We start from the raw sequence: 26,342 nt of genomic DNA on the forward strand, positions 1-26,342 counted from the left end.
ACGGTTTGAAGACGGCGCCGCCAGTGGAGGCATATAAAGAGGATCGCGCCATGGAATTCCTCAGAGGGCACGGCGGGACCGCAATGGCAACAACGCTAAGCCCGTCTATCTTCTTTGTTCAGGTTTGTGACAAACATGCTTCTTGCTTTCGAAGCAATTATAGATGTATTGTTGTCCTGCCGTGCCCGGCCACAATTGAGTGTCTTATTGTGGATGCATGGAGTGTCATTTTGATCCTTCTATCTGGAGATGTCGAGCAAAACCCTGGGCCTCAAGGGATAGAGGAACTGAAAGTGATGATGAACGCCATGCTTACTTCGCAGAACGACCTTAAAACGCGAATTGTTAACCTGGCGGCTTCCCAGGAAAAGCTAGAATCAACAGTGAACGCTAGGATGAACGAAGTTATGACAGCTTTACAGGAGCACAAGGGAGAGATTCTTGTATTGCAGGGGGAAGTCACATCCTTTAGAAATGACCTCCAGCTCCAACAAAAGCGCCTCGACGACTTAGAGAATAGGAGTAGACGCCGCAACCTTGTCATTTTCGGGTTTCCTGAGCCCGACCGTGAAAACACCGAAGCATTAAGAAGCCAAATAATCCAGGACTTAATAGGACAGAAGCTTGGAGTAACTGTTAGCTCGGTGGAAAGAGTCCACAGGATAGGAAAAAAACAACCAGACAAACCGCGGCCTGTGATAATAAACTTCTTTGACTATAACGAAAAACTGAAAGTACTAAAAAATTGTAATAAATTAAAAGGAACTACAATCTCAATCAACCACGACTTTTGTAAGGGTACACTTGCCAAAAGAAGCAAACTTTGGTCCAAATCTGGGGACTTCAAAGCCAGAGGACGTAAGGTAGTGCTGGACTATGATAAACTACGGGTTGATGACGACCTATATGAATGGGACGAGCAGAATGACTGCCTGAAGTGCATCCGCTCTCAGGAGCGACGGAATGACGTCGACTGACTTGAATCGAAACAGTTACGTTTTGTACTACTAAATGCCAGAAGTATCGTCAATAAAGTCCACCAGCTCGAAGAAATTATACTTACATATAATCCGCAGATAATTGCAATCACGGAAACATGGTTATCAGCAGATATACTTGATGCCGAAGTTACTCCCCCCACTCACAAAATAATCAGACGTGATCGTGGCTCTCGAGGAGGGGGAGTTGCCTTGATAGTAAAAAAGGAAATCTCATGCGTCATCTTAAGCGAAATAACCGACAATGAAAGTGTATGGTTTCAAATCGACTATTATGGGTTTTCGACTCTCGTAGGTGTTGTCTATAGGCCCCCATCTTCTCCCGAGTCATTTCTAGAGAATATTCAACTTCACATGAAACAAATATACAAACCCATTCAAAAAATCATACTGGCGGGTGATTTTAATCTACCGTCAATTAACTGGTCGACTTTCCAGCCTGGCTCAACTGAAGAAAAAAGCTGCCACTTGCTACTCGAATTAATGCTCAATTTTAATCTAAGTCAGCTTGTTACTGAAGGTACTCGTATCTCCCAAAATAGCAATAACACACTGGACCTAATTTTTGTTGGAAACTTTCCAGAGGACACTGAGGTTAAGGTTTACGATGGAATTTCTGACCACAAGCTTGTTTTCCTTACGACTAATTTTTGCCCAGTAAAAAAGAGTCACGATGGTAAACTTGTCTTTAACTTCGCTGCTGCAGATGACGAAGCTATTATTGATACTCTTGATTTGAACTTCAGCGACTTTGAGACGGAGGGTGACATTACAACATTATGGAATGCCTTTAAACATATTACTGGAAAGTGCCTTCATAAATATGTACCAAAAATAGTAAAAAAGAAACATCAGAACCCCTGGATAACAAGAGAGATAATACATCTTAAAAGGACATTATCTAGGAAACGGAGAGGAAATCGTAAAAATGCTGATGTCATATCTTCCCTCACAGAGACGTTGAAACAAAAAATAAAGACGGCGCGTGATCATTTTTTTGGAACAACGTTAGTAAACTTTATGAAAGAAGCGCCTCAAAAGTTTTGGGGGTACCTGTCGGGCAACAAGAAATCTATTGAACAGCTTCATGTGGATGGAAATGCTGTTAATGACTCCTACCAAATTGCGAACGAGTTTAACAGCACCTTTCATGGTGTTTTTAGTTCAAGATGCACTTCTGAAGAAACTATTGACTCAGTACCTCTTTTCCCAATAATGCGAGATATAGACTTGAACATCCACGGTATACGTCATCTACTTTTAAACCTAGATGTAAAAAAATCATGTGGTCCTGATGGCATCCCAAATGCTCTTTTGAAACGTTACGCAGAGATGATTTCACAATATTTATATGTCATTTTCAAAACCTCTTTGGATCAGGGATGTCTTCCACCTGACTGGCTTTGTGGAAAAGTTGTACCCGTACATAAGGATGGGAGCAAACTGCTTGCTGAAAATTACAGACCGATATCATTAATTAGCACCTGCTGTAAATTGCTAGAACACGTCATCGCCAGTCACATAAGTTTTTTTCTAGATAGCCATAACATATTAGCCAACTTTCAGCACGGGTTCAGAAAAAGATTGTCTACTACTACTCAACTGCTCTCAGTAGTACACGATTTCGGCCATGCGATTAATAACAGAGAACAAATTGATGCAATAGTTTTAGACCTATCCAAGGCCTTTGACAGGGTACCGCATCACCTACTACTAATAAAATTGCAACAGGTTGGCATTGCTCCTCGCCTTGTGACATGGATCGCTGCTTACTTAAAAAATAGGGTACAATTTGTTGAAATCAACGGATGTCAATCAGTACATCTTGACGTGCTATCTGGCGTTCCACAGGGGTCGGTCTTAGGACCTCTCTTATTTTTAGTTTATGTCAAGGACATAGCCGACAACACTGATACAAGTGTGACCGTGAAAATGTTTGCTGACGACTGCGTTGTTTATAGAACTGTCAGAAACACGTGCGATCAAGTATCGCTTAACGAAAACTTTTGCAAAATTGCCGAATGGTGTGAGAGGTGGCGAATGGTTATTAATTACTCTAAAACGTGCGCTCTCACAGTAACGCACAAGAAATACCCTCTTAGCTTTGCATACCACGTTAAAGACAAATGCATAAAAACTGTAAACGAGGTAAAGTATCTGGGCCTACATCTTAATTCAAAATTAAATTGGGAAACCCATATAGATAGTACAACCGCAAAGGCTTACAAAAAGTTGTGTTACTTAAGACGGAAGCTGGGACCATGTGACTCGTCGGTAAAACTTTCGGCATATAAAAGTTTGATTCGGCCAGTGCTAGAATACGCGTCCATTGTGTGGGACCCGTACTTAATAAAAGATATTGGAAAAGTCGAGAGAATCCAGCTCCTCAGTGCACGATTTATTTCTTCCAATTTTAGGCGCCTATCATCAGTGTCGGACATGATACGTAATTGCGGACTCGAATCGCTCGAGTCTAGGCGGAAGATTGCTAGGCTGGGTTTTTTTTTATAAAGTCTACAATAATGAGTCCGGCCTGGACAAAACCTTATACCTTTTGCCACCTCCCCAGCGCTCTGCAAGATTGAATCACGCAAAAAATGTGAGACCATATGCTCCTAAAAATAACACGTTTAAATACTCCTTTTTTGTACGTACGATTAACGACTGGAATTCACTGCCCTCCGATTGTGTGCATGCCCCAAATATTGACTGTTTTGACTGTTGTGTTCGAAACCTTATGTAACCGATTGTGTGCATGACCCAAATGTTGACTGTTCTGACTGCTCTGTTTGAAACCGTATGTAACCCTTTCCTGCTTGGATGGGGAAAAACCATCTGCAGTATTTTATAAATAAAAAAAAATAAAAAATTTAACTAAGTCTGATTAAGTGGTAGCATCTTGAACAATCGGACACTCTGTGTGCCACCTAGACATGTGTAAATGCGTTCGTTTTAAAACGCATGTTCTCTTTCAAAGTGGACTTGTACAAGACGACAACACGAGAAACCAAGGACGCAACGCGCTTGCGCTTCCAGGGGACTCAGCAGGCGCAAGACAGCGCATGTGCGGTGAACCGCCGCCTCATGTCGTAGCACCTGGTGGCTTCTCTGAAGGATCGGAAGTCGCTTCTCCCGCAACACATAGAGTTCAATATTTAAGACTGTTACGATACCCTGCTACGCAAGCATATATAGCCTTTTTTCCGTGACAGGTGCTACATTGAAATATAACGTAGAGGAGTTTAGCGCAAAATCGAAAGTAAATAGCTTAACGCCATAACTACAATACGAAATTACAGCCAAGAAAAAAGTATAACTATTGGTACACACCCTTTGAATTCTACGCCTTTTAATCGGCCACAGTGATTTTCTGTTTTTTTTTTTTTTTTTACTCGGCTACGTCATAAATAAACATGACGACCGCCACGAAAAAATTGTACAGTTATTTTAACTTGAGAGCTCGCCCTTTCTATCGTTCCAAGATTTCGCGGCCGGTTTTGACGTTGACCTTGCAGTCATTTTCATTATTCAGGAGGGGAAGTTTCAACACTTACCATTACTGGAATAAAAAGTTGGAAGTGTAAAACAGTTTTCGTCTATGAGGGGACGCAGTCCGTGAGAAGCCGTGAAGAATGCCGCTGTTCGCGACCGTATTTCACAGATGGTGCCACTTGCCTTCGAGGCTCTCTACGCTTTCTTGCTTGTCTACTCCGAACGACTGGCGGCAAAGTTAGAATAACTGACCAAACTACCGTATCTTGTGCCCAATTTGGTCGGTTGGCAATAGAAGGAAACAAAACTAAATAAAGCATCTAAAATTGTAGTCACTCGGCCTATTTTTTTTTTTTAAGGCATCCCGACAAATACCGGAGCAGAGGTCGTCTGCTTCTATTTTATGAACGCCGGCAGTCATCTACGCGCACCTGCAATGATTGTTTATGTCCACTTTTATTTTATTACCACCTGGTTTTTCTTATGCGGCGGTTAACGCTCAAGCAACAGAGTCAGCGCTTAATATATGGTACACCGCACTGGGGAGCTTTAAAAAAAACGTCAAGCGTAAGTTCTTCGGAGTTCGGCTTACGGCTACCTTCTGTCATGATTCTAAGAAATGACATAAAATGAAGTTGAAGGGGCAAGAAGGAAGAAGATGATGCCACGTGATACAACAATTTTAGGAGGGGAAGAAGAAAAAAAAGGATGGCGACGCAGGAATAATCGAAGACTGAGACCGGGAGGAAGCGGCGGATGGGGTCCAAGGCTACGCTCCAGGACGCACCCGGCCCTTGCTGTGCACAAGGTGTCGCGGCGAGAGTTCCACACTCCCCTTCAGACGCCTAGGAGACAGATGCCTTCGCTGCCTTGGGCAAGTCGCTTCGGTTCGTCGACGCAACGAACTCAAACTGTAAGGCCTGCTCCGAACAGCTCCATTTCTTGGAACTGCAGATGTGCTTAAGCGTGTGTGTATTATTTCCCCTTTTACTGTGTACATACTCCTTTGCTCTCCGTTATATCTTCGTCTTCATTTTGTATATATAATGAGTTGTAAACTTTTCGTTTTCGGCCTCGCTTCTATCGCATTCGCAACGTCTCCGGCCGAACCGTGGCCCCTTCCAAGTTGGCGATCTGAATGTCGGCCCGTCAATTTGGAGAATAAATTAGCCTCAAGAACGAAACGCACGTCTTCCACGTTCCTCTTCAAAACGACGATCGCCGCTTCACCATCGTCGGTGCCTTTGAGGCAGACCCCCATTGGTCTTTGCGATGTGCCGCACGTCTGTTCGTTCACCCAAGGACGCAGTGCGCAGACAGTGCGCAAATCTATCCGTGAAATAGGCTCGTACAAGCCTGGTCTGATTCATGAGTTGTTAACTGATGACTACGAGAAGCGACTCGACTTTGGCCGGACGAGCTCTTCAGGATTGCACAAGATCCATCACATCTGCCCTTTTTACTGTATAGTGACGAACCGACATTTCACCTGGACGGGCGGGTCAACACCATGAATTGCCATTATTGGAGTTTGACGCATCCCCACTGGACGTTCGAGAGGGCTGTGCAGTCGCCGAAAGTAACAGTCTCGTGCGGTATCGGGCGTCGTTTTCCTCTCTTTCTTCGACGGCAACGACCTGGAGACACCTACCCGCAGGTGATAGAGGAGTTTCTTCCCGAGTTTGAAGCGCTAGACATGCAGCCGGACTTATGCTTTTTTATGCAATATGGAGCGCCACCCCACCGGACGACAATCGTAAGGCACTGGCTGGACACCATCTTCCAAGGAGGCTAAATGGGCCGGGGATCGCCGAACATGACGTGGCCGCCCGATCGCCAGACCTCACAATGTGCGACTTTTAGTTTGGGGGTTTGTGAAGGCGCAGGTGAACAAGCGCCACATCCACACACTCGACGCCTTAAAGAACGCATCGAAGCAGCGTTCGCTGTCATCACGAACGTGCTGCGAGCTGCGGCATTGTCAGAGTACGAGACCAGGATTTACCTCTGCACTTGGCGCCTAGGAGGACTCGTCGAAGCCCTTGTTCCGTCCGAAGTAGAACCGTAGGGCACCGCCTAGTACTGATGTGACAACAGTCTACGAAACGAACTTAACGCTTCCCGTCAAGTGTACGGTTTATTAATTTTAATGCCCTGAAAAAGGCCCTTTCAGGACCGCCAAATACTGTCGCCACAGAGCCTGGCCACTCTTGTCACGGCTGCTCTTCCGTGTCTCTGAATCCCCATACAAAAATCGTCTCCTATGCGCCCTCTTTTCTCCTCAGATATCGCTCCCATTGTTGCCTTCATCTTATGCAGTCCGGTGTAGCGCGCTATGTTATACATGTAGATCAGTGGAAGGCTCGGGTCACAACAACAACAAAAAAAAGATGAAAGACGTTTACAAATCTCTAATGCGAAGCTAGAGCGCAGCTCTTGAGGAGGAAAGGAGGGTACGCAGGGGAGGGTACGCCCCTCCTCCTCCTTCGTATTCTTCTCTCCACCTCTTCTTCTCTTCCACCTCCTTCCCTCCTCCTCCTAGAGTGCTCCTCGCCCCCTGCCGCTGCATTTGTTCATGGGTGACGACACGAAGTCGTGACGTTATTTTCCCCGCCAAATTTCACGAAGAAACTGAATTGGTGCTTACGTCACGTTACGTCAACTTCCCCGCTAAATTTGACGGGGAAACTTAACACGCTAAATTTAGCGGGAAATTTCCCGGCTAAATATATCAGAAAATCTTGCCTACTAAATTTAACATGAAAAGTTTTTCGCTATATTTAGCGGATAAATTTTTACACTGAAATTAGCAGATAGATCATCTTTCCGCTAAATTTAGCGGGAACATTTTACTGATACGCTTAGCAATCACGCGCGCATGCTGTTCGCAATCGCAGACTCGTGCCGACAGCATGCGTGCGCGATTGCAAAAGCTCTATTAAGGACATTTTAACAACAAAAAGAACAGTTTATTTCCTGAGGAAATGTGGAAGGTACCATTTCACTATACACTCCGTGCGGGAACTATAGGGGGCGCTTTGAAAAACGCGCGCAGCGCCGCTAGCGGAAGAGCTGGCGTTCAACTGTGGGGCGCGTTCAGCAGCCTGCGGCGCCTTTTCGCATGCCAAACTGTGGCGGCAGAAGCGCGCACGGACGAAACTGGCTTTTTGAGCCGATAAGTTGAGGGTGACGTTGCATGAGTGCTGAGGCAGAAGGGCATTTAGCTGTTCTCCACCTCTTATATATTGAGTTTGAGTCGTAATTAGGGGTAATTTCTCTAGTTGCGGCCAAAAAAGGAGTTGGAGTAATTTTCCGAAAAACAAGACAGCCGCCACCTTAATTGCTCTGAGTGGGAAATTTATTTCGCTCGTCGCTGTAAACCTAGGACTGCTGGAACGATGATATTTGGAGGCGAGTGAGAGGTTCACTAAGTTTGTGAACGAAGAGAGCCAAGTTTCTTTAAGACAGCAGGTGTGAAAGTTATGTTTCTAAAGAATAAAGAAATAAAGCTGTACGGGATATCCAATATTGGACCCAAAATGTTGTGTTATAGCGGGCTGTGCAAAGCGCAGATTTGGGCACACAGGTGCTTGGACTTGACAGTAACATGACACAGCACTTATTATTAAAAAAAAGGTGGCATAGGGAAACCAGGTGAAAATTTGGTTTGGGCGGCGTAACTCAATGAGAACCGGTTTTGATCATGAAAATGCTGTCAAGAGAATACCACTGGTCAGGGGAGGTGGAGACTTTAGAGGTAGGAAAGGACTAGTGGACTGTACTTCCAATTGAAACAACTTTACGAAAGGTGGTTCCAAAGCCGAGAAAAGAAAGTTGTCGGCCAACGCACGGTTTGGCCGCCAAGGGCTTTTGCGGTCAGCTGTTGTGCAATAACCTGTTGTGCCAGGTGCTGATTTTCGGCGCACAGGTACTTTGACATGACCGTCACTTGGCACAACACTTATGATAACAAAAAGAGTTGGCATAGCGAAATTAGGTGGAAATTTGGTTTGGGCGGCGTAACTAAATGGGAACTGGCTTTGACCGTCAAAGACTGAGAGATAATACCACTCATCGTGGGAGGTGCACACTTTACAGGTAGGAAGGGACCAGTGGACGGTACTTCCAGTTCGAACCACTTTGCGATAGGTGGCTCTAAAGCCGAGAAAAAAAAATGTTGTCTACAGAACTCGGGGTGTCAGCGTTTCCACATCCAAAAGGAGGCTGGTCAAGAAAGAAAGCACACCACATAAACTTCCATACTCAAACGTCGATTCTCCAGTGATTCCGAGTTGCATTGTTGTTTTCTTTAGATTTATATTTTTCACTTTATTTACCTTTCGAATCTTTCTTCATGAAGTACAGATTGCGTGCCATACTTGCCCGGAAATATCATCGACACGTACGATGGGGACGAAACTTCTTTGGAGGGCATTCCTCCAACAAAATTGAAACTGCATACCTGCGAGTGTGGGTTCGTCCCATCGGCGCTGACACATGTAGGCGTTACTGGTACGAAAACAAACGCAGAGCGCAAAGCGGCAGTGTAGAATATGTCAGCCGTGCTGACACAGTGGCAGACATGATCGGGAGACCAAATTTCTCGCGTCGTACGGCACGGGTCCTTCGTTGTCGCTGTCCCACAAAACATCGGCGAGGTGAAAAACTGTGAAACTTTGTCTCCACGAGATACGACGCATAACTATTGAAGCACTTAATGACGCAGCACAGGCAGCACTTCATGCTGTGAACCCAGCGCAACCGCACCACTCCGACTTCAATACGTACTAACGTACGCGGCGTGGTTTCGGTTTCGTTTTCTCTGGGGTTCTCGCTGCCTACTTTCGGTACCGGCCGCGCGGCGCCGCGCCAGTCGCGCCGCACGGAGTGTATAGGCGCGTCGCCGCCGGCCGCGACTATCCTGAAGAATGCCAAATATTATGACTACTATTACCCTGAAAATGGTTAAACTTATGCTACATCTAATGCATTTTTCTTCTTCCGGGCTTTGGCTTTATGTATTTCTTGTATAAAGGTATTTCAGTTGACATTGCCTAGAAGACTGGGGCCATTCTATGCCAAAGAGGACACGGCAATATGTTTATGTTTTAGATATATATAAAAAAAAAATTATTTGAATAAAAAGCTCTAAGCTAAAAATATAATTGTTTGTGTTATTTTTTTCTGATATAATGCTTGAAATTTCTGGAATTTGCATAATATGCCCTATCTTATATCAAAATACAACTATTGAAAGAAGCCATTTTGATTCCAAAAGGAAGAAACTTCCTCATATTTCCTTATTTTTAGTCAACTTGGATTGGAGTGATACCAACAAATTGTTTTAGCTCTGCGCTTAAGCGCTTCAGACCAATAATTGAATAGCTTGTATTAAATTTTCAAAGCCTCGTTTTGTTGCGTTTTAATTAAATGAATAAATCCCCAGTTTATGCAGAAACGGTCATATTGAGAGCCACAAAATGAGCGTGAGCAGCGGTGCCCGGAACTATCGAAATAGCCAAAAGTTTAAGTTAATTCATCTGTTCCACTTACAAAAAGTTTAAAAAAGTTCTTTTCAATATCGCTAAAGATTTTTTTTTTTTTTATGAGCTTCTTTGATTAGTTTTTAAGCGCCTCCTCGTAGGCGACGCACGGCGGCTTTCTCAAGGGAAGCGTCAGCCGTGGGAGTCGCCGGCGTGAGGCCTTCAACGCTGCTGAAAACGCGTTTCATTCAGTTGAAGTGGACGTAATCATGACTTCCATGCATTCGTATCAGTGGCGTAGCCCGGAATTTTTCGGGGGGTCGGAGGGGGGGGGGGGGGGGGGGGAGGTCATTTGGATGTCACGGATTTGGGGTGCGAAGTGGGGGGGGATGGGTTAAAGTGTATGTGTATTATATAGGGTCGACTGGGATTTCGAGGAGGGGGCTGTAGGCCAATAAGCGCCCGCACCCCCTCCCTTGGATACGCCACTCATACGTATCCTGTTTGTGTCGCGTGATCATACTTGCGTCTTAATTTACTCTGCTTCAGTCCAGGTAACTGCCGACCTACCGCCGGCATGTCACACCGTTTACACTTGGCTGGCGAACGCCGGCATGCGTCGCCTACGAAGCGGGCGCTTGGAGCAACGGTCAGGGAGGCTCACCTTTAAAAAAACAAGTTCTCAGCAAGAAAAAAAGTTTCTTTTCTGATTTGTGTCATATGTTGAACAGTGAGGTCAATTTAACTTTTGCCTATTTCGTAAGTTCCGGGCACCGCTGCCCACATTGCATTTTATGCCTCTCAATATGGCCGTTTCTTACTAAACTTGGAGATTTTGTCATTCAATTAAAACGCAACAAAAGAGGCTTTGAAAATTTAGTACAAGCAATTAAAGCATTAGTCTCAAGAGAACAAACAAAATGAAGTATTGTAGCTAACACCTAAATTCAGGTTGACTAAACAAAATAAAGTAATAAAGTATTCTCGCAAATCTCTTCTTTTTCGAGCTCCCATCTCTTTGTTTTTCAGTGTAAGATAGGGCATGTTGTTAAGTAATTAAGCACCCACCTAGGTTTGTTCTGTAAGAAACTTTTTTTTTTACATTGCTTTTCTTAACCACATGGTTGTTATACAAATTCTAGAGATATAAAACGTGATATATAAAAAAAACATTTCTTTGAGTTAAAAGGCTTCGTTATCCAAATTAATTTTTATAGACATCCCAGACATAAGAACATGCCCGCGTCTTCTTTGTCATGGAATGACCCTGCTGGGAATATTACACGAAAAACGAAAGTCCAAGGCCTGTTAAAACATCTTAAAGGACTTCGACATATTTCCATTCGGAAATAGGATATCCATAAGTTTGCGAGACACTTTGTTTTACACAAAAAAAAATGCAATATCAAATGTTTGTTAAATACGGTACTGGTGCGCCATAAAACGATGCATTACTCTTTCATACCGCGGTTTCACTGGTTTGCAGTAAAGCTAACCCAATGGTCTAAAGACCATTGGGTTAGCACCACTGCAAGTTGCCGGTTAAAATTATTAACGAAACGCTAAAATTTGCAGCAATATTTAAATTGCAGCTAACTGTTCTAAGGTAATGAAAGAAAAAATTCCTCTCAAAGCTACACAGCTGCTTCCTTGGCAAAACAGGGAAAAAACGATAACGCCAAGGGAGTAAAATTGACAAAAAGCTCAAGCAATTGGACACGCTTGGAGGAAGCATTTTGTGGAATCGCTGAATATTCGTCGATTCGTTTGCTCTCCTTCCCGCTTATGAAAATATTAAATCCTGAGTACCCGGTGGGACAGATTGCCGGCAAACCATCCTTCTCTTTTTCTTTTTTATGCTGATTCCTACCGACATATCGACAATGCCACCTCTCAGCAACGAACGATATTGATAAAGGACATATAAAAATGATTTTCGCTGGTGTCAAACACTCAGCTACAAAAACGGACCCACGAATATAGAGGCGGAGAAGGAAGCAAGTGAAAGCAAAGCCGCTGAGGAGAGGGTAGGGTAGGAAACAGTGATTTATATGCGCATATCTTAAGGACAAATCGATGGCTCGAAGGTTGCACCCCTTATTTCTCGCTGCTGCCAAGATGGGGCCGCCTTTTCGCAGCGTGCCTCCTGTCTTCCGACCTCCCCTACTCCACCGTTCTTGATTTTATGCCTTCGTTCGTGCCATCGGCATTGCAGCGAAGCTTTGACTGATTCTCTCACCCCCCCCCCCCCTTTTCCCCTCCTACTCTCTTTCACTAGAACCGAAAATTTTTCAGAAGCGCCACGCGACACTCCCACTTTCCTGCGTAATGGCAGGGTCCTCAAAGTTGCGTGGTGTCACCAAGCGAAGCTCGATAAAACGTAAATGTTTTGTTGTTTATAGTTTCCCAATACTTTCTTTTTTCTTTATATTCTAGCTCGATTGTATCTCAAACGATCCGGCTCCAGCTTGATGTGCTTTTAATGTTAAACCTGTTTGCATTTTGCGTCAGTATCCAAGCGTCTTAGGGTGAAATTGAAAGGTTGTCACAGCTTTCAACGTCGAATGCGCTCGAATGACGAATAGAGACGAGAGGGTGAGAGAAGTGACGAACAAATAAACTTAAACATGGGATTAAAAAAATGAATCTAACGGTCTCTCTGGTTTGAATTTGAAGGAGGGTCGCCAGGTGGTTTGGAGGACACGTGCCGACAGTCGGTATGTCGGAACTTTGTGTTTCAGAATTATATATACGTAGATACTAAACAATTTTATACTCCAAAGTGTGCAAAGATAGGTGTCTCTGAGGTACGCAATGGCTGCACCCCTTTAGCGCTTTAGCTACGAGTAAGGCACCCTTTTAATCGCAAAATACAGTGCGGGTTCATTCAACATCCTTCACTTTTAAAGAGTGTGAAAAGAGCGTAGAAAAGGGTGATGCGGTGCTATGTCGCGATGCGACCTTACACTAGCTTCACACAGATTTAGCGAGGTCAATTCAGCGACAAAAAGAAATGCTTCTTTTATGTATCAATGCTTTTTACTTGGAGTTACGTCCTTTGAACTTTAATGAACGATAAATTATAATAAATATTGACGAGAACAAACCAGGAGGCCTATAACCTGCGTAATTGCTGAGGCGGTCACAAGGGAATGACCATCTTTCCATTGTTGAGCCTCTAAAGTGGTGTAAAAGTCAATTGGGTTAAGTGCAGAGAGAAAGAGAGAGGAGGCGGCGAGAGTGCGCGGGCACCCCAGAGGGCCAAGCATGACTGGAATGATCAGCGAGTAGACGCAAAGCTAGCTGCCTTTCTCTATCTATACTCACTCTTCGAACGCGTTCGAATGACGAAAGCTGACGTCCAGCTTTCGGCGTTTGCGTTTGGAGGCGTTCGAAGAGAGAGACACAGGCTGCTACCTTTGCGTGTCCCCACTGATCATTTTAGTCAGAGCTCGGCTCTCTCTCGTGCCTGCTCGGTCCCATCTCCACTCTCTTATTTCCTACCCGCATAGGTTAGTGCGCACTTCACGGTCCCTTTACGTCGGTGGCGAAGACAGGCGGGGAGGCTTATGAGGCTTCAGCAATAAGGCTTCAGACTGCAAGGAGTCAACACTTAAAAGCATTCACCTTCTGCAAACGTGTCCCCCTCTCCGCCCAGTTTCCTCGCCACACTGGCCACGTGACAGTCAAATGAATGAATAAATGTGCGGGAGAAAAACGGAAACAAAGCGTCAGGTTAACGCTGCTATTGGTGCGTGGTACCACACACGCACGGATCTTCTCAGTTTGCTTTAAAGTGTTAATCTCTACGAATATTTCAGTTTTTGTATCATGTGGTGCCATATGTAAGTAGCAGCGTCAAGAAGACGGTTTGCTTTCATTCGCCCTGCCGCGCATTAACACCTTTGTAAAAAGTTCGATGGCACTCTGCTCATCTCAAGAACAGCCTGTAAGTGGTGGATGAAAAAAAAAACAATAAATCACGTCTCTAAGATTGTTGAGTCCACATCTTATTAAATCAGTGTTCTTGAGATTCTTCAATAAAAACCCATGATCACCTTCTGTGGACTGACCAGAGACAAAGGCAGACTTTGAAGCGAGAGGCCCATGTCAGCCAGCACTCGTAGTGCATGAGCGTTCTCTGCCCAGACACCTCGAACAGGTGATTTGTAATAAAAACTGTGAATGACTTCAAAACGTATCACTCTGTGGCTTCCTAAGGATGTCTGGTTTACTTAGACTAATGAACTCAGCTGATGAACTGGTCATGCGTTCGTTTCGGTGGGGGGGGGGGGGGGGAAGGGACAAAGTATTTATTACAGCTGTACAGCATGACTGGCTACTTTGGAGGTGTACACTAGATGCAACATATGAAGCATTCTTCAGATTCATGATGAACCCGACGGAAGACAGACACAGCTACGAAACGCACGAGGATGGAAATAGAACTCTGCCGAAATTCCCATCGAGGACATAAAATACGCGCTAGCGACTGGAACCAGATGCCGCAGCTTCTCGACTCGCCGTTTTCTGATTTTTAAGGTATAAGCGATTTTCTGACATTTCCAATGATGATTGGGGCGCGTTCCCGGAAGCCGACGCCTCACATCCATGCATGTGCGGAGTCCGCTAGCCGCAATTTCCGAGTTCAAAATGTGCACGAAATATTTATAACATTTGGATTATATAACCACAAGCTCTGATACACTGCCGTCCGCTCCCAACGAGAGAACGAGCGTTCCGTCACGCCTATATTATTTGGACAGTAAGGAAACAACGGTCAACATTTCTCCCCAGCACAAGATATACTTAGTGGGAGCCGAGGGTAAAAGACGAGGCAGGGGGCACGTGACAGGCGGTCGGCGGAGAAGACACAAGCCTGCGCGAGACAGTGCGTGCTGAGCGAGGCTGGAGCTGGGCAATAACGTCGGAGCCAGGCCTGGCCCATGGCGAACCCCGGAGCGGTCCACCAGCAGGGTCAGGAGCAAGATTGGTGGAAACGGCGAGCCCTGGCCATCTGGCCTAGGCCACGATGATCTCGGGGTGGTTCCGCAGCGAGACTCGGGCATTGACAGCCCGGGAGAGCAAGCCAACGCAGCGCTGGCGTGGGAAAGGCGATCCACAGGCCTGGACACGGACTCCTACAGTAAGCTCTTCTCGACGGGTGACAACAAGGGTCGGCGTGCCTGGAATTCCGACTCTCGACGACGGGCAACCGGGAGGTACAGTAAGCCCATTCGCTGTCTTCTCGTTGTGTTGTGTCACTCCCCGGATGACGGGCGGAGCGCATACCAATCGGGCGGCGATTATTTGTAGAGGGATCTCCATAAAGAGCCCCACAACTTAAAACAAGTGCCGTGGTCGGAGGATGCCCGTCTTTTAACAGTATTAAAGCAACACACAACTTGGTAAAACGAAGCCAAACCCGGAAGAGAACGCAGCATACGATGTCTATAAAGGGCCTCCAAAGAGCATTCAACAGCCGCGAACAGCGAAGGAGCTGCTGAGATGCACCGCCATCTATAGCGAGGACTGCAAAGCAGGGCTCAACGAAAACGGGCGCAGTGCCACTCGCGGGTGAAGTGGTCGTAAGTAAAATAGAGTTGGTTGTGGCCAGAACAAACGGTCACGTGATTTAGAGACGATTATACACCGCCAATATTGATCGTAGACACCCGCTGAGTTTGGCGAAGCACAGGACACGCGCTGAGTTCGAGACATGGCTAAAGTTTGGCTATTGCCGTCATTGTGGCGATTGGACACGAGCCACTACCCGAATGCTTGTGGACCTATTGATTATCACAAGCCCAAATCGAGTGCTCACGCAGTGCTAGGGTTCAATCTATGAGCAGCATAGAAGTATCGTCACTGATGAATTATGCCGACACTGCGACACCTACGCTACGTCATTAAGTTTTGCGACGGAGAAACTGAACTTAGGCCGCAACTAAGAGGTGCCTTTTGCAAATATGGTCGCGTGCGAGTATACATGGGTCCCACTCGTGCACGTAAATTTGAGTAAAGTTAAGAAACATTCAGATTTAATATCGTAACACCGCCCCTTCAAGATGAGAGTGAAATTTGTGGGATCCGGCGAAAAGGAGAATAAATGCAGGTTTTTCATCCCCAGAGTGGGGTGTGGTGTAAAACGTAGGCGATGAATTGTTCCAACAGCTATTAGCCTTCACTTGTGAAGATGAAAATCCTGTATTGGTTTCCTTTTATGTCCAGAGCGCATACAATTCGCTTTCACCTTAAGCGTCAATGGAAGACTATGACGTCAATTTCGTTGTCTCTGCTCGAGCACGCCGGCGGCTGCTGGCTCGTGGAAATATCGTGGGCCAGTTATTACGGACACTAACATGTTTGGTTCAGTATCCGTTTAAGCAGACCTCTATATTGTAGATTTCACGGCTTTTTTTCCACATCTGTAGTTACAAAAAACACCATTTATTCCAAATTTACCGTGAAAATTGCCGTTTGAAAGGGGGGTGCCAATTTTAGACCAGAAGCGGGGGTAAATTAGAAAGAACTCATCACCACGCGAGAAGGCGAAAACAATAAATTTAAATCTTAATGTCCCGTCAGAAAAGATTGCACGAGGTCACTTGCAGAGAAAGAAAACGCGACAGAAGTCTGTCGCAAATACAGATACAAAAAATTCGTCACGGCCGGCATAAAATTGAACCTAAATGCTAAACAGCCGGACGTATACGCACGTTAAAAGCACTGACGTAGCAATGAAGGTTGCGTGAAACGTATACAAAACTTGGAGCAATCCAACTGATCTCAAGATTTTTTGTCTGCTTTTAAGCGCCCAATAAAAATTCTTTACTCCTAAAACTGAGGGACAGCAGGAAACTTGAGTGGTCTGGGACGTGAGAACGCCAAGGTCCGGTTCGAGTGATTAGTGGGCAGACCTAAAGGTAACAGCCGTTGTGTCCACTGCACTCGTCGAACGCCTTATGACGCGCAACGCCGGCGTCCGGCGTTTGGAGTTCACGTCCGAACGGGTTCGACGAGTGGTTGTGGAGACCGACAAAGGCGGCTGGCTTTAGGTTCTGACGTCCCAGTGCCCTCTCGCCTCCTCTTCTTTTTCGGCTTCTCAGCGCATAACGTTTCTCGACACGGCGAAGGAGTACGACGTGTGTCTTTAAGGGCTTGTTGCAATAGCCTTTATAAAATTACGGGCGAGCCTACTATTCTAGGCTCTGGAGTATAGTAACTAACAGCTAAAGAAGCGCCGGACGTGGTTTATTTCGTTCATGCTTCTTTCATTGATACCCTCTCCGGCATTCGTCTGGGCTAATGCCACCAACTCACTAGAACGCGAGTGATAATAATTTGCTGGAGACTTGAAACGACCAGAAGGGGCTTTAGGTGACTATACCTAGTTTTGTCTATTTACACTTTTTGAGGGGCGTTATAATAGACGATTTAACCTTTGAACAAACGGGCAAACGGACAGCGGGCAACGGGCAACGGGCAAACGGGGAGATGTCTGCGGGAGCACTATAATTTGCTGGGGGCTTGACGCGACCAGGGGGGGGGGGGGGGTCTGTAGGCAACTATAATTTGCTGGGGACTTGGCACGACCAAGGGGGGGGGGGGGCTGTAGGTGACTATACCTAGTTTTGTCTATTTACACTTTTTTGGGCGCGATAATAGATGGTTTAACTTTGAACGGACGGGCAAACGGGCAACGGGCAAACGGGGAGATGTCTGAAAATTCGCCTGAGGGAGCAGCGTGATTCGTTAACGGGATACGCGTGCTCACATTGGGCACTGCACTGCCGAGGCTGCTGGTGTACATTCTGACTAGAAAGTACCGTCCTGTTGTGTAAACACTGGGACCAAATGCTCGCTATATTGTAGAGGCTGACATAATAAAAAAAGGAGGGTACAACCTGCGTAAGTCAGCTAGGGTTCTTTGATATACAGTGAGGCCATTTTTTTATCGGGAAAGATCGCGTTTAGAATTGTGTAACTGATAGCACCCAATTCTGTGATGCGCAGGTGCCATTCCATTAAGATTATAGAGTCGTGTGTTTAAGAATGTTTTTTCGGGAATTATCACGAACAAAACCCTCAGTTGTTAGTCCGCGCTCGTACCATACACCTCTTTCCTGCGTCTGTGTAACGTTCGCGGTGTTTGAATAAGCCCAGTTACCATTTCTCATAAGCATGATAGATGGTGATATTTTGTGACAGGCGCAAATCACTCATTAGCGCTTAAAAGAAAACGTTGTTTCATTTAATCTTTTTCATCGTCCTTGGGGATCCCCTGGTTCAGGAACGTAAGAGGATTTTCACAAATTGCAGTTATAGAAGCTGGCAATTTGAGACACGTCCACGCTTCTTACCCCGTGACTCCTTCTGCTGGGTTATTATCGATTAATATTGCTATTTCATATAGGCTGCATAGAGACAGTACGATGATCGGGACCAGCCACGCCCTGCGTTTCTTAAGCTCCCAGCGAGTGTAAAAATATACTTCTACTGCGTTAATATTAGATCACTCGTTTTGGCGAAAACCCGGTGGCGTCTGTCAGTCTGTAAGCGCAGGGGAGAGAGGGTGAAGGAGGGGGAGAGGGTGTCATGTGCGACGCTCATTAGTCCGAAGCGCTGTCGTTAACACGCGTCACCCTCTCCCTCTCCCCGTCTACACGACGCAGAGAAACTGACAGACACCGCCGAGTTTGTCCTCAAAAAGAGCGTTTTCGTTTTCGTCAAAGAAGAGTCGCACAGTCGTCGCGGAACCAGAGAGGAGGAGGCGCCGCGGCGCGGTGGAAGCGGGCGTGCTCTGTTGCCGTTCTGTCATCGCCGAATGTTCTTTTCTATGGGTTTCCGTAGTAGCGGTGCGTAGGCTATGATGCGCGTGTGTAGCTAAAACGACGGATGAGGTTCCCTCCACGAGTGATATGAATGCGGTTCCTTCCACGAGTGGTATGAATGAGGATCTTTCCACTAGTAATACGGACAATCCCATTCAAGGGGCGTCGACGTACTCTTACAGGCACAGTAAAAGAAACGAGTGAAACAAACTTGAGAGAAGGTTTATTGGTGTATTCTCAGGGAATGCGTTAGCATGGGTTTTGGGAAACGCTGATACTGACCCCGTAATGAGGTTAAGAAGAGGCAGAAATAAATGAAGAAAGCAAAAAAAGAAAAAGCAAAAAACAGAAATATGAAGGGGGTTATTGCATATATACAGAAATATGAAGGGGGCCAACCTTTGAAAAATGCATTAGCATTTTTCAAAGGTTGGCCTGTGCGGCGGTTCTGAAAGGTCATGATAAAACATTTCCTAAGAATTTACCACTGGACATTTTTTATCTTCTTGATCTGTGACAGGTCTTGACGCGTTTACCTTAAAGATTATCCTATGACTTATGAAGTACGACCACATCTTTAGATTCTCACCGCAAAAAAGAGAGTGTAGAATGACATCTGCGGCTCAAGAACTGCACCTGAGGCATTTATTTTAGTGATGCTTGTATGACGTTCCGCTATCCACTCACCTGAGGCGGTTTTCCATCGAATGTGTGGCGGCGGCTCGCCATGTGCCTGGCAGTCCACGACCACCGAGTGACCGGTTACAGCCACGACATCCTTCGGCTCTGTCCTCCATGTTGGAGCAACTACAGTGGAAAAAAGAAATTCGCTTTATATGAAAACAATTTTTCAAACTCAGAAATCATGGTAGATGGAAGGGCCTTTAGCGCTCCTAAATTCAACCTCTTTCATGACCGGGATAGCACGTCAGAGAAACGCCTAACTTGGCCCAAGTTCGGCAATCTAGGAGTGACGTGTAACTTTGACCTAATAATGCTTCGCACTGAGGCGTTAGTGTTAGTGGCAAGGTTGCTTTCTTTGGATTAGCTATCGGTTTTCACAGGTTCTTTCTAATAATTGCAAAAACGCCAGGCATGAACCAAAAATTCTGCGTGCCAACGAATCAGCTGTAGGCATCGAAGTCCAAGGCTGGCATCTGTATGGCAACTAGAAGGCAAAATACTGAAACTGTGGCCAACGATATATCAAGTTTGTATGTACCTTGGAATATGGCCACTTTCACGACCTTAAATAGACCACTTTCAAAAGGGCGAGCATTTAGCAGCACCTGCGCCTAGTATTCAACTTAGTAATAGTTTTGTGCAATCCGAGCATCCATTGAACACGAGTTTCTGCGTCAGCATACGGCGCGATCTTCAATCGTCTCCTATCGAGAACGGGCGTTAACTGAGGGTTAAGCCAACATACATATTTAATCAAACTCTACATGCACATAAAATGGCGACCGCCAATGTTGCTTGATAAACTTTGAAAAGGGTATTTTGCCAGACGAAAGCTAAATGTGTGTCCAAAGGATTGCGCTACATGGGTATTACATAGAACCATTGTTTATAGATTTTTTTTTTGCGCAGTCAAATAATTTGAATTCGCTCTTTATCCATCAAACACACAATGCGTTTTGCCAGATGGTCCTAACATCTGGGAAAGGGCGACAATTCTCGCTATAAACACAATTGGTTCTTTGTTGCTTTTTAGAACTGTCTATAAAACAATATAGCCATAAACACCTAAAACTGGGTTTACTTCGACGTCTTTGGACGTGTCCTGCGACACCAAACAATGTTAACGCAAATTAGACATATACATAAGTCCATTCTGTCAGACCACCGGTGGGGCGAGCTATACACTCTAAAAAAGCCCGTGCGTCTGCTTTCCCGCACAACACTCGGAGAGCCAATCACCGCAACTTACGGAGGGAGCTCAGCGAATGACAATGCCGAAACATATGTTTAGACCAAAAAATGCAGTCTGAGTTGTGACATTAAGCAATGCAATCGTGACGTTTTTCATTGCTTAATGTGACAACTCAGACTCCCTTTTTTGGTCTAAACATATGTTTCGGCAGTGTCATTCGCTGAGCTGCCTCTGTAAGTTGCGGTGATTGGCTCTCCGAGTGTTGCGCGTGAAAGTAGACGCACATACTTTTTTTAGAGTGTAAGAAGTGTGACAAGTAAAATGAGTAGCGTAATATATTTCAGGCCATTCTTATCGCAATAGTACAAAGATTCATTTTGTAAAGTATTTCACTGCTGCAAACGTTTCGAAATTTCTGATTGAACGTTTGGTAAAGAATGAGACTGGGGGACCCAAAAAAATGCTGGTACTGCTTAGAAAGTTAAGTTCGTCTGATGTACAGCATGCGGTATAAGACATCTTATGGGCAGTTTCATGCTCTCTGAACATGTCAATACGGATTTCGATCTCACCAAATGACCAACATTGCAGGGTTAAATTATTTAGGGAATTACTGCGGCTTAATTCACAAACGTTTCACAGATTGCGAACACCCTACGGAAATCATGAATAAACCCTTACATCACTGTACGGTTATAACAAACAATCAGCAAGTAACGTGCCCGCAGGAAAGCTAACCAATTTGCCAAGGTAATGTTCCAATGTATTATTGCAGGCTATTATTCTAGCCGAAGCTTGGATTACGCTAGATTACATCAGAATTCTTCATGCAACGCGGCGCGCTTGGCATGTGACATGACCTATGTCACAGTGTCACGTGAATTACGGCGCTAAGTCATCGTGACATGTGCCGTTGCGGTGTCCAGAACGTTTTTGAATATAGTAACGTTGGTTGTCAAGTTGTGGTTTAACGTGAAGCCATGTCACGTGAACGCATCGTGCGACGTAAGGTTCCGTGACGTCGCGGTGTGACGTCAAGCTGTGCCGCGTGAGGTGACATGACCCCACGGTGCCATGTATCACTGTGCCACCTTAAGCGAGTCACATGACACCAAGACATAACACGATAATATCGCGTGAGCACATTGTGTGATGTCACCTTACGTGATATCGCTGATTTAATCAGCGTGTCACTAACATGAAACTCATAAAAACTCAAAGGTTCTCGTACAGCGCAATTTCGCAAATGACCGTTTCACTGACAGGTCCAAATATAAATCCCAACTTTGAGTCATATATTTTTTACTTCAGAAACAGTTTACTGAATCTAAGACTTGCAGCATGTGACTTTCTTCGAATCTTGCTGGTGGTCACGTTTGCTCGTTCTTGCCAATAAAACAGGTTCGTTGTGGCCAAACGTATGCTGCAGGAGGTACGCACTTCATAACAAGGCGACCGCGATGTCAGCTGTTTTGTCGCCGTTGCACGTCATGTACAGGCCGTGACCTTCACCTTTGACCCTGAGCACGGCGCTGTAACTCGCCGAAGCCCAGGCGTTGGACGCCCTGCAGGTGTAGTTGCCGTCATCCTGGGGTGTGAGCGAGGCCAGGGACAGCGCCGACATAAAGCCGCCCTGAGGACTGTGCACGTGCGCGTGGCGCAGGGGCAGCCCATCCTTGAGCCACTCCAGCGAAATGGGGGCGTCCCCGGAGTGCACGAAGCACGAGAGCCCGGCGCGCATGCCTTCCTGAAGCTCGTCCAGCCAGCGGAACGGTGTGATCTGGGGCCCGGCTGCACAGAAAAAAACGAAGGCTGAGATACTCTCTGTACACCGATTTCAGAAGATCTTGTGGGTGTAGTCAGCACAAGGGGCGTGCCAAAAGGGGGGAAGGTGTGCTTATGGGGCTTTAGCCCCTCCCCTTTTGGCTACGCCCCTGGTACAATGGGCTACGGGCTTCAACCCCCCTCCCACTCCCCCCCTTCGGGAAATCCAGCCGACCCTATAATATACATATGCATTTTGTCCCGCCCTCGCCCTCGTCCTCTCCGCCCCCCCCCCCCCCCCCCCGAAAACAATTCCTTGCTACGCCACTACTAAGCACCACCTATCGTCGCAGACAAGGTAAGATGGGCAGTGCGTTTCTTTTGAACACCCGCCCTGCAGCAGGCTCCCATTGACTGCCGCCGTGCTCTGAAGCGTTATCGAAGGAACAAAGCTCGCGCTGAACGCAAGACGATTGACACTCCCTCCCTGCCGTTTTCATTTTGTCGGTGACTACATAAGATTCAAAGCCTGTGCACTAAAATTGAAGCGTCATGGAAGTGAGATTAAGCGAAGACGCAAATGGGACAGGAGTGCTTCGTCAGCGTTCGACAACCAGCAGGCATAAGGCTGTCGATGCTAAACGGGGAGTATATGGTTGTCACCGGTGTTTTCACATTGCCAGCCTTGTGTCTGCTGCATGAGTGGTAACTTTAGCGCACTCATTCGCTTCAGGGGTGCTTTATGTGTTCCTAAAATTTACTACCTACACTCTAAGAAGAAATGGAGGAAAGAGGTAGCAACGGCGCGTCTTCCTCCCTTCTACTGACGCGCCCTCAAGCGGACACGAGAGGAAGAGAGGAACGAGACTTTTTCTTCTTCTCCAGGCAGACAGGAGAAAGCTTTCGCCCTCCCGACTCATTTTCTTTGAGTTTCGTTTTACGAGCACGTCGCGCACATTGTTTAAAAAATATTGTTGACTTGATTGAGCTTCAGCGGCAGCGAGGGCCGCCTGTAATTCCGACTTCTAATCCAAACGTGCAGAACATTTCGGTTCCATTGACGTTTATATCACTAATTTTATCAAACGAGCAAACAAAGCCGCTAGAAACAGCGAAGTTCCGGAGCAGTGCCATGCATAGAGTAATATAGTAAACGTAAAGAGAAGACACAGAAGCCGATTCGCGGCCCAGATAGTGCGTTCAATGCCCTCCGCTATGTGGCGCTTTTTTGTAATTTGGTTAATATTAATTAGAACTCTGTCTACGAGAAGCGCCTATTTTAGAGCGCAGCTCTTAGGGGCCCGTTCCCGGCTTGAGCGGCGTCGCCGTCGCCGTCGCCGTCGCCGTCGGCGTCGCCGTCGGCGTAACCGCGCGGTGCATTATGGGTAAATTTCCCCGCTAAATCTAGCGGAAAAAATTTCCCCGCTAAATCTAGCGGAAAAATTTCCCCGCTAAATCTAGCGGAAAAAATTTCCCCGCTAAATCTAGCGGAAAAAATTTCCCCGCTAAATCTAGCGGAAAAATTTCCCCGTCAAATCTAGCGGAAAAAATTTTCCCGCTAAATCTAGCGGAAAACTTTCCCCGCTAAATCTAGCGGAAAAAATTTCCCCGCTAAATCTAGCGAAAAAATTTCCCCGCTAAATCTAGCGGGAAAATTTCCCCGTCAAATCTAGCGGAAAAAATTTTCCCGCTAAATCTAGCGGAAAACTTTCACCGCTAAATCCTAGCGGAAAAAATTTCCCCGCTAAATGTAGCGGAAAAAATTTCCCCGCTAAATCTAGCGGAAAACTTTCCCCGCTAAATCTAGCGGAAAAAATTTCCCCGCTAAATCTAGCGGGAAAATTTCCCCGCTAAATCTAGCGGAAAAAATTTCCCCGCTAAATCTAGCGGAAAAAATTTCCCCGCTAAATCTAGCGGAAAACTTTCCCCGCTAAATCTAGCGGAAAAAATTTCCCCGCTAAATCTAGCGGAAAAATTTTGGTCACGTGCCCCTTCAGAGGTCACGTGACCTCGGGAGGGGGTCACGTGACTCCCCAGGTCACGTGACCCCCGAGGTCACGTGACCCCCCCCCCCCCCCCCCCGAGAACACGTGGCCCTCAGTACCCTCCCCTCCTCCTCCTCAAGAGCTGCGCTCCAATTCGGCGTTACAGGGAGTGGTAAACGGCTTTCACTTTTTTTTAATTGTTTTGCTTTAGAATTATTTAAAGTATTTAAAACGACTAAATAGTGTTAATCAAATACGCCACAAACACCACGTGATGAATGGCGCCCGCCATGGCCTGCCTGCCTGCACGCCGCGTCACCTCAGCATGCATCATTCTGCATGGGCTCTGCTCGTCCGTTCGTCGTTCGTTCGTGCCGTGCGTGCCGTCCGTCTGTGCTCTCTGTTGCATCATGTTCGGTCGACTTTCAATCAAACAAGGTGACACATGACAGCCCGCGTGCTCGCATGCTCGGCGTGAATTTGTGGAGCCGATCGGTTTGTGTTTCTCACGCTGTTGTTTCCGCCGGGCTGTCGGGCTGCCCTTGATCGTTTGTGTATCTTGATTTTCGATGAGATTGTTTAAAAAAGAGCTTAACTCACGACCCTGCACACGACATTGTCCATAAATTTACAGAAGTTGAACGAATCTCTAACATTGCAGATAGAGCCTTGGTTGTTGTGTTCTTTGGAATTTCCAGGAGGTGGGGTGTGCTTGGCCATTTGCATACACTGTTGGGCTCACTACAACAACTTCTTCTGTTAAACGCAGTCTCCTCAGTTCTCTCATTCTGGACTTAACACTGTTGGCTTGACAGTAAAGGCTGTGGTCTGTCATTAGGGGGTTCCAAACTTAAGCTTGGCCAACCAACTTGGTGTGTGTGTGTTGATAAACCGTTGTTTGAAGTTGACAACGGATATGTTTATTTTATCTTTGATGTCCCGCACCTCCCCAAAACAACCAAGAGCAATCTCCGATCACACAAACTTTGCATTTGAAACGAAGTCATTGAGTGGTCCCATGTTGTGGAGCTTTATCGTTCTACCCATGACACGAGCTTTCAATTGGCTCCGAAACTTACTGAGAGACACGTTTTTTTTTTTTTTTTTAATTTCAGTAACATGGAAGTAAATCGTGCCGCACAGGTTCTGAGTGCCTCACTCTTTCTTGCAATCATGTCCCTTGTTTATACCAAGGAGCTTCGTGAGGCAGCCATGGCTACAGCTTATTTCTGTGATAGGAGGTACATACATTTTGATTGTCTTACTAGCTCACAATTCAAGAAGACAATGCAGAAGTTGCGTCATGCCATTCTGAAGGGAGAATCTGAAATACTCGATTTCCTTCACCAGCAACACGGATGGATTTCAGCATGGCAGTTTCAAAGTAGAAGGCGGCCACATGCCATCGTAGGGTGGCAAGTTACTATAAAAACTGTCCTCGTGCTCTGGAATGAGCTTTCAAACAGTCATGACTTTAAGTTCTTACTTACACGACGCCTGCAGCAAGACTCACGCGAGAAACTGTTTGGAGCTATATACGACAAATGCTGGGCTGCAACACAAACCCAAATGTGCATCAGTTCACCTTAGACTAAAACACATAGGGATAAAGAAACTGTTCAAACTGTCGAACAATGGAAACGTACAAGATGACAAGGTTGACCTCCTCAAAAAGTTGCCAATATCTTCGCACCATGAAAGTTCAATTTCAGACAATGTGGAATGCCTTCCAATTGATAACTTCCCGCCACTAGAGGATATTTCTGAGCTGGCATCAGACATCAAGTCTAACGTAATTGATGAGTCGTCCACTTATTACGTTTGAGGCTATTTGATAAAGTTCGTGCTTGAACAGACGACCAACAGCTGTGGCTGTTCTCAGCTGCTATGGCATGTGTCTGATAACTTGA

At 45.9% G+C, this 26,342-nt stretch overlaps 1 protein-coding gene across 1 annotated transcript in view; it reads right to left on the reverse strand.

Moving 5' to 3' along the window:
* The window catches only part of LOC115324113 (Down syndrome cell adhesion molecule homolog), a 198,498-nt gene that overhangs the window by 47,597 nt on the left and 124,559 nt on the right, over positions 1-26,342 (reverse strand). The window contains exons 9-10 of the mRNA XM_042286225.1: positions 22,196-22,474; positions 19,495-19,614 (exon numbers count right to left, since the gene is read on the reverse strand). Of these exons, the coding sequence (XP_042142159.1) occupies positions 19,495-19,614; positions 22,196-22,474 (399 nt within the window). The remainder of the gene's footprint in view (positions 1-19,494; positions 19,615-22,195; positions 22,475-26,342) is intronic.

The sequence above is a fragment of the Ixodes scapularis genome, unplaced genomic scaffold, assembly GCF_016920785.2.
Source record: "Ixodes scapularis isolate PalLabHiFi unplaced genomic scaffold, ASM1692078v2 PGA_scaffold7__128_contigs__length_106722199, whole genome shotgun sequence".
NCBI lineage: Eukaryota > Metazoa > Arthropoda > Arachnida > Ixodida > Ixodidae > Ixodes > Ixodes scapularis.